Source organism: Equus caballus, chromosome 6 (genome assembly GCF_041296265.1).
Source record: "Equus caballus isolate H_3958 breed thoroughbred chromosome 6, TB-T2T, whole genome shotgun sequence".
Taxonomy (NCBI): Eukaryota; Metazoa; Chordata; class Mammalia; order Perissodactyla; family Equidae; genus Equus; species Equus caballus.
The window spans coordinates 87,698,162-87,706,656 of NC_091689.1; the positions used below are offsets into that span (position 1 = coordinate 87,698,162).

The window sequence follows — 8,495 nt, forward strand, 5'->3', positions numbered from 1 at the left end:
GTTGGCCTGGGGGACATGGACTGACCTTGAGTGGACACCAGAACTTTGGAGGACTTGCAGATCCTTGAGGATCCTCCCCGTCATCGTTGTGTCCTCAGCAGTCTCTTGTCCGACACCAAGTGTTCACTACAGGTTTGAGAATGAAGGGCCCTGCCACCTGGGAGCTCACTTTTGTTTTCATGAAGAATGCTGACATGGTTCTACAACTTCAGGGACCCGGGAGGACTCCATATCGTCAATGTTACTCTAAAGGAGAAAAACTAAGACACCTGGCAAGGTCCCTGCCAACTCCAATCTGTGCTCAGCCCAGGAAGCTGTATCACTTTCTGCAAATGCCTCCCCTGTGGAGTCCCTTCTCAGAACATCATCGGAACAGTGGAGACAGAGAGAGGCCGGGCCTCAGGAAGTACATGTTCGTTAGGGGAATTTCTACCCAGCGCACAGTAGGGGCTCAACAAACGTTGGCAGAAAAGGAAAGACTTGGGTTCAGAAGGGACTCTTCCTCTCCCCCTCTGGAGAGCGTGGGGAGGGGATCCTGGCTGAGAAACCTGGTGATGGCAGGGGATGGAGGGTGGTGACTCTAAAGGAGAGGACAGAGAGGGAGACATGGAGACAGGGTGCTGGTGAGGAGAGAGGCTTGGTGTCCCCAGGGAAGGGTCTGCCAGTGCCTGAGCCACCTCTCCTTCTTTGTCCATCCTCGTGTCTAATCCTCTGACTCTATGATACTTGATAAATCTGGGAAGGGAAACTTCAGCCCCTTAGTTGTGTGGAAGGGAGGGAGTCACCTAACTTCTCTGTCCAATGCCTCCTCAGCTCATCCCACTCATCCCTTGACCTCTGTGAAATCACCTCACTCTTTCTCTCACAGACGCACACCCCACCGCTCCCCAAGGTCACGCTTCCAATCACTGGGCCAAGGTAAACTTTTCAACTTTTATTTTAAAGCAAAGATAAGGAATGGAAATCCATGCTTTCCAGACAAATCAAAAGTTGATTTCTGTGTCCTCTGTCAGGAACCCTATTGAGCACACCACCTTCCAGCAAGGTCTGCTGACTTGGACCTGAGGCTGAGGGGTCAGGCTGTTGGTCACCCTCCACACCTCCACCTCTGTCCACAGATGTCTTCAGTGGAGAAGAGACTTCACCTTCTTCAGGCCTTTCCATCCTGTGGGAGCAGAAGACATGCCAGGGCCAAGGCACAACTGACGAGGAGGACAGAGTCAGAGCAGGCTCAGGTGAGGCTGAGTGTCCCCCAGCTGCTCACAATCTCTGTAAAGTGTGGATCCTGAGGGTGGCAGAAGAGCCCTGAGGCTCAGAGCCTTGAGAGGCCTCTTAAGGATCAGATGATAACGTGTGCAATGGGTCCCAGTTCCTCAGCTATACAATTTGGTTCTTTCCTCCTTATACCCCCAGATTCTTGAGTAATGTCCCAGGAGAAGACTGGGGAGGAGGGAGGGAGCGGGCTGAAATGTGTTCCCCTAGTGACATGAGAGCCCCTCTCCCCACTCTATTTCCCTCCCCCTGTGTATCCCTCCCTCACACTGAGCTCAGCTTCACCATACCAGCACCCCAGGCTTGGGCTACAGGCCCTTGGCGGGCCTTGGGAAGCTCCAGTAGAAGATGGCGTCCACCAAGAAGGAGGGCATGTAGCTCATGGGGAGGTAGAAGAGCTTGGCATCCCAGCCAGCTGAGTATCGGGTGCGGGGGTGGCAGGCGGTCAGGGCATGTTCCATGCAGTCTGTCACCAAGGACACAGCCTGAGACCACTTTGGCGCCAAGATTTTAGTTGATTTTATGACTGTCAAGAAGGAGACACCATCCAAATATATTTTCACTTCCCAATAACCCCGCTTTGGGATCAATTTAACAGAAAAGATTGTAAAACTTCCGGGGCTCCCCCAAATCGCGCTCCAAATGGAATTCAGGGAATCATTAGAGCGTGTCCCAACTCTTACCCCAGGAACATTCTCCACGCTAAGCCCTCTCTCACTGTATCCTGGGAATACAGTCATGCTCTGCTTAACTGCCTTCTTATCTACGACAATGCTCTCATAAGATTAGTCCCATATAGCCTGGCTGTGTGGTAGGCTATGCTATTTAGGTTTGCGTAAGTAGACTCTATGATGTTTGCACGGCAACAAAAGGATCTAACAGCAGCCAGCCCCGTGGCTGAGTGGTTAAGTTCTCACACTCCGCTTCCGTGGCGCAGGGTTCCACCAGTTCAGATCCTGGGTGCAGACATGGCACTGCTCATCAAGCCATGCTGAGGTGGCGTCCCACACAGCAGAGCCAGAAGGACCTACAACTAGAATATACAAGTATATACTGGGGGGCTTTGGGGAGAAGACGCAAAAAAAAGGAACATTGGCAACAGATGTTGGCTCTGGGGACCATCTTTTTTAAAAAAGGGGGGCCTAACAGCACATTTCTCAAAACCTACCCTCATCTTTAAATGACTCATGGCTGTATGTGCACTGCATAAGCTGGAGATCTCTACAAACACTGGAAATCTAGGCACCTGAAACCCAGCTGCTATAATACCAGCTTGCCATGAGTCCAGAGGTGTCTTCCCTCTCTGGCTTCAGTTTCCTATTCAACATAATGAGAGATTCAGATGAACCTGTGGTCCCCAGCTCTAACAAGTCTGGATCTCTTCCTTAGGATACCAGAAGACCACATGGGACCATGGGATGAAGCTAAACGTCTCCACCGTGTGGCTGAGTCAGAACTGAAAGCATGGACCTGAGATCCGAGGAGGCGCTAATGATGGACTCAGGTTTCCAGACAAAGGTTTGCTTCTTTCCCCAGGGCCCACAGCTCACTCACAGGATGCAGAGAATTTCTCCCCATAGATCTCCTTGACCTCTGGGCTGGCGTGATCCCATGCCTCCCGGAAGCTCTGAGAAATTCTGTTATTATTGCTCAGGCTGGTCTTGAAGGAACCAGGCTCGATAATAGCCACCTTCACCCCAAAGTGGGAGAGCTCCCTCCTGCAAGGCAGACAGGAAGAGGGGCAAGGACTTCAGAGGCCTTGGGAGACAAAACACAAGAAACAAACAAACAGAAATGATACATCCCAACACAGGATTGGAGTGACATAAACTCAAAAGCTTCTAAAGTTTCAAAGTGCAGCGTCCAGGGGGAGAAAAATTATGACAATGGCATAGTCTCTCTATAAGCTTTGTACATTTTTCCATGTTTTTGACATGCATCTGCTTATTAGCTCCACATCCTACCTATTCTAATACAAGCCACCACTTAAATGCTCTCTCCTCCTCTGTCCCCTCACATCCAATCCATCTCCACACTTTGCCCGTCTTACTTCCTCCACCCTCCTCAACTCTCTCTCTCCCCTCTGCTGCTCTAGTCAACTGCCTGGCCATCTGTCCCCTACGGAGCCTCTCTCTGCCTGCAGTACCAGCTCCCCCACTTTCAGAACCATCCTCTGCCCTGCAGCCAGTGGGTTCTCTAGATGCTGATCTGACAAAGTAACTCCCCTGATGAAATCCCTTCCATGGGGTTCCACTGTCAACAGCATGAAGGTCCACAGCCTGTCGAGGGCCCATGTCCCTTCACGAGCCCACCGATGCCCGCCTGCCTGGCGTCTCTCCTGCCAGTCCAGGCCTTATGCTTTACATCTAAAGGACCCTGCAGCATAGGTGCTCAACCATTACAAACCCTGGGCTTGGCTGACGTCATTCCCTCATCCAGAAAGCTTTCCCACCCTATTCCTCGGGTTGCCAGGTTACCAAGATCAGTTCTTCATCTTCAGCTCAGACCCTTCTCCAGGCCCCTCCCCTGATTCCTGTGGCACCACGGCCAACATGGCTGACTTGGTCATCACCACAATGAAGATGTCGACATTTCTGTATCCCTTGTCCCTTTCTCAGCTTTCAGACTTTTTAGATCAGGGACCAAATCTTGTTGTCCTCAGACACATTTATTGTGCGCTCACAGAGATGTCAATAAGTGTCTGTTGAATTGACTCAAATTCTCCACCCCGACTCAAGGGCTCCCTGAACTGAATGTCATAGGGATTATTGACATGGCCTCTGCAGCCACATTATCCCAGGTCCTATTTTGCCTCGGACACTTTCCAACTGTGGCTCCTTCTCTAGGGCTGAAATCAGTTGAATCAAACTCTATGGGCTGAGGACCATCCAAACACCAGAGCATAAAAAGTACTTCCCAATGAATGCCCGGCACAAAGCAAGAGAGAAAGATCTGGAAGGAAGGGTTTCTGAAAAGCTTTCCTGGAGGCACAGAAGCAGAAGGACTGAGGGAGGGCTTCTAACCCAGTCCAGTACCTGAGGGAGTCCGAGAAAGCCTCGACGCCATGCTTGGAAATGCAGTAGCCCCCACCAAAAAGGGACAATCGACCCACGACACTGGAGACATTGACCACTCGGCCCCTTGCCTTCCTCACTAGGGGCAGCAGGCTCAGGGTCACCTCGATCACCCCTAGCAGGTTCACGTCGAGGATCTTCACAAAGTCCTGTTTGGTCAGCCACTCACTGGGTGTGATGGGTGCAGCGATGCCAGCGTTATTCACCAGGCCCCACAGTCCTGGACATAGCAGGGGCGAGAGAGCAACACTGCATTGTGAGGACACAGCTGTGGTTCCAATTCACCTTCCAATCACATGAGGACTTTATGAGAGACGTTGCATGGGGAGTGAGTAGAACAGATAACACCATGCTTTTGGTAGGGTTTGGGGAGTGCAGATGCCATATGTTGTTGGAGGACAGAAAGCGTGCCTCCATCCTGATTTATTCTGCCTGGCCCAATCACTGCCTGGTGGACAATGGGCCATCACCCCACATTTGATGAAGGCAGGGAGTGATGTTGAGGTATCTAGTGTGTCCATAGTCCAGAACACAGACAGTAATGTTTTGGGTTTTCACACATCAATGTTGTCCTGCAGGCATTATAAACGCTCACCTACATTTTCAGAGTTCCCAGACAGCGCCTTTCATGAGTGTGCAACAAATATCTGTGGGGGAGTAGAGAGACACACAGAAAGAGAATGAGGAAGGGTGGGGAGAGAGGAAGAAAAAGGCAAAAGGTAATGGACCAAAAAAAAAGAAGATGCTAAAATCTTGCTAGAAGTTGGTGGGGTAAAGCAGACCTGAAACCCCAGGTCGGGGGAAGGTGAGAACAGGCAGGAGGTGACCTCAGGGACTGACCTTGAAACACCTGCAGCAATAGTGAGCAAGAGTCCTGTAGGACCTGGGAGATCAATTCCAAGGGGCAGCCCATGGGGGGAGGCAAGGCTGTCTCACCCCCACCCTCCATGCACAGACTTCACCCTCTGCACCAGAAAATGCCCCCTCTCCTCCCACCCACACAGGAGGCCACCCTCACCCCTCCCCCTCGGCCCTCAGTTCACCCAGCCTCCTGGAAACCTCTCTGCAGAACTCAAGGACGCGATTCTGAGCACAGACACTAAAGAGCTACCCACCAACAGCCCTCAGGGCAGCAGGAGCAGGCATTCAGGGGAGTTGTGGCCACGGAGGGCACAAGATGGAGCCAGGCAGGTGAGTCCCTCCCCTGCTCAGAAACAGGCTGCCCTTCCAGGACACGCATTCTCCCAGCAGACATGCTGCTTCTAAGAACCCAGTCAACATGCACAGTTACACAGAGAGATTTGAGAAAGAAATTCACCCAGACATGATTTATGTTGAACGTGAGAATAAAATGCAGGAAACAATTTCATATCATACATGAAGTACTGTTCTCAAAAGTACTACTATTCAAAAGGGTAGAATTTCTAAATGATTAAACTATATGGTTTTGAAAAAATCCCATTAGATTGTAAAATACTCATCTTCTTTCAATGAGAAGAAGAGGATAGACACTACGTGCCAAGTATAATACCATCTATGTCAAAAGGTTCCCAGGACTCGTCTCTGCTGGTAGATAGTGGGAGAGTTTTGTTTTGATCCTGTACTTTTCTGTGTTTTCCGTAATGGTCATGTTTTACATTTATACTTAGATAACAGAAACAAATGTTCCTTTCCTTCCCCACAATAAGATGGGTAAGTTGTAGTTTTAAAAAGAGACAGAGAGAGAGAAAGTGACCTTGTGCTAGTTTTTTGACCTCCTTTAGCAAGTCCTAAAAGCTCAGTGTCGTCATCTGATAATGGGTGAGAGTGACTTCCTGAGAGAGAATTAGGGGTCCCCAGCAAGAACATGGTACAGTACTGAGAACAGGAGCCCGGCTCCAGCACTGCCCCAGCTGCCCACACAAGCCTGGGGGTCAGTGCCCCATCTCCACTCATCCTCCAGAAAGTGGGCTCTGATCTCCCCCGGGGCACTCAGCATCAAGAAATGCAGAACTTCTGCCAAGAGAGGAGGGGGCACCTCAGACAGGGAGTTTGGAAGGGCAAATTCTGATCAGGGCAGCTCTCCCCAAACCTCCAGAGCTCCGAGGAAGGGAAGAGGGCACAGAGGAAAGACAAGAGGCTTGGCTGGTGAGCCATGTGAGGGAAAGAAAGGGAGTATGACCTCAAGTCCTGGAAAATACCTAGGGAATCTTCCCCAGCAGCAGACAAGAAGTCTCCCTTCACAGACAGAAGAGAAACAGACCCGAGAAGTCTGGGTGGTACCTCTGTCCCCCACGCGCTCCTTTATCCACTGGGTGGCTGCAGCGATGCTCTCTGTCTTGGTCACATCCAGGATCACCGTCTGCAGCCTGTCTGACGTCCGGTCCCTCAGCTGCTCGGCCCCCTTCTCCGTCAGACACGAGGCCAGCACCCTCAAGCCTTGCAGGTCCAGCTGCCTGGCCAGCTGGTTCCCGAAGCCCGAGTCACAGCCCGTGATGAAGACGTACTTGTCTCGGAGGTTGCTCACCACCTGCCTCTCCCGGTACCAGCGCAGGAGGTAGTACAGGCCCACGAGGACTGCCAGGTACAGCCACATGGCTTTGCAGAGACCAAACAGAAACAGGCTGGGATCAGAAGATTCCGGCGTCCTGGATCAGGAAGGCTGTGCTCTCAGTCTGGCCTCCAGCCTCTCGGGCATGAAGTTTCCAATTGCCCTTCTGATCACTGTCCTTCTGGAACATTTTAATCTCTCCCTACCTATCCGCCCTTTGGACTGCTTTTGCAAGTGCTCACCATGTGCCCTTGAAAATCCCAACTCCTGCTCAGAAAGAAAGCATCACTGTCCGCCCCACTGCCCCAGGCCCCTCACTCCCTCTGCTCTCCACGTCCAGGTGCCACACACTGAGCGGCACAGGCCACTCCGTTCTAGGTTCAGAGGTCAGAACTCTTTCTCCTCGTCTGCCAACACGCTGGGCTCGATCTTCCCGACCTCAGGAAGGTTCTTCGTGGGAAGACGCTCTGGATTCAACACACTTACATTCAGCACCCTCTCAGGGCCTGGGTTTCCTCAGAGGGCTCGGCACACAGCACCCTCGCCTCAGAAATCTGAGTCACTGTCAGCCTCTCTAGGGTTAGAAGGAGAAGGAAAGGACTTGGAGGACTAGGTCTCCTCCTGATACAGTAATTCTCTCTGCAGAAAGGCGTTCAGGAGAGCAAAGGGGGTGTGTGAGGTCAGAGGCAAAGAAAGGGGAGAAGAGGCAGTGGGGGTGGAAACGTGCAGCAGTGCAACCTCTCTGAGTTGCTGGGAGGGCTGAATCGAGAGACTGACGTAAGTAGGTCCAACGTTCGGTACTCTTGTATTGGTTGAAGAAGCCTTGTCCCCGGGTGTCCCCTGAGTGCCTGTGTACATTGCCCTCTGCCCCTCCTGCCCCTTCCATGCCGGACGCACATCCAGAACCGAGACCACTCAGACACAGACTCCAAAGGTAGAAAAGACTGACTTGAACAGGGACCACCGGATGGTGTAACCATGGGCTCTCTAGTGCCAGTTCAACTGAGTCTATCTTGTCAACAGAGTAATTAAGAGTGAGGAACTGAGACCACCAAGGCATCAACTTGGGACTGAGTTTCTTGGCGACTGTAACTCTAATACTCTTTAGAAATTACCTTGTTTGTTCTGGACACCTTGGAAAGAGCCCCCTCAAATGGAAATAACTGTAAACAGCTGGCAAGATAACCAGGGACAATTTAAAATTACAGTGGCCACTTTGGGCTCCCATCAAGCTTTCAAACCAAAAAACAAAGAAATCTTCAATCTTTAAAGAGTCAAGTGCTCCAACTTCCAGCATAATGGCTGAAAATCTAGAGGTTCCAGAAGCTGTAAATGTTTACAAAGAACTGCAAAATCTTACCAAGCTTGTTTTGTGTCCCCAGGGCTTGGGCTTGATAATCGCCAAGTGGAAGGGGGTCCCAAAAATAAAGTTGGACAAAAATGCTGTTGCAGCCCATTTTGCAGTCGGAGATGGTTGGACAGAAACATGGATTGCACTCCTTTTTGTGCCTATGTGTCCTACCAAACTGCTGCCAGCCTCAGGAGATCACATTGGCCATTAGAAGGAACGTTCAATTAGATAAGATCATTTAAAAGTGCACTTAAAAGCAGAGACTTCA

The 8,495-nt window shown here is 51.0% G+C and overlaps 1 protein-coding gene across 4 annotated transcripts; it reads right to left on the minus strand.

Annotated features, from left to right (window-relative positions):
* Window positions 1-919: 919 nt before the first annotated feature.
* LOC100052505 (retinol dehydrogenase 16) lies at window positions 920-7,653 on the minus strand. 4 transcript variants are annotated; one of them, XR_011440142.1, is made up of 6 exons: window positions 6,609-7,620; window positions 4,308-4,566; window positions 2,827-2,990; window positions 2,190-2,305; window positions 1,563-1,798; window positions 920-1,165 (listed from the first exon to the last, which is right to left on the minus strand). XR_011440142.1 is itself a non-coding variant. In XM_070271740.1 (5 exons), the coding sequence occupies exons 1-4, from the start codon at window positions 6,919-6,921 to the stop codon at window positions 1,581-1,583; spliced, it is 954 nt and encodes a 317-aa protein (XP_070127841.1). In that variant the 5' UTR covers window positions 6,922-7,653; the 3' UTR covers window positions 920-1,165; window positions 1,563-1,580. The 4 variants fall into 4 exon arrangements, 3 of the variants coding, with proteins under 3 accessions (XP_070127841.1, XP_070127842.1, XP_023499595.1); XM_070271740.1 differs by lacking the exon at window positions 2,190-2,305 and having other exon boundaries at window positions 6,609-7,653; XM_070271741.1 differs by lacking the exon at window positions 1,563-1,798 and having other exon boundaries at window positions 6,609-7,653.
* Between the last annotated feature and the right edge of the window lie 842 nt (window positions 7,654-8,495).

Excerpts from the sequence above, each read along its gene's own strand:
- LOC100052505 (XM_070271740.1), bottom strand. The coding sequence starts at position 6,921 with ATGTGGCTGTACCTGGCAGTCCTCGTGGGCCTGTACTACCTCCTGCGC. Across the intron at positions 4,567-6,608 it reads GGAGCGCGTGGGGGACAGAG|GACTGTGGGGCCTGGTGAAT; the intron begins GTACCACCCAGA and ends TGCTATGTCCAG. Across the intron at positions 1,799-2,826 it reads GGAGAAATTCTCTGCATCCT|TCATAAAATCAACTAAAATC; the intron begins GTGAGTGAGCTG and ends CCTTCTTGACAG.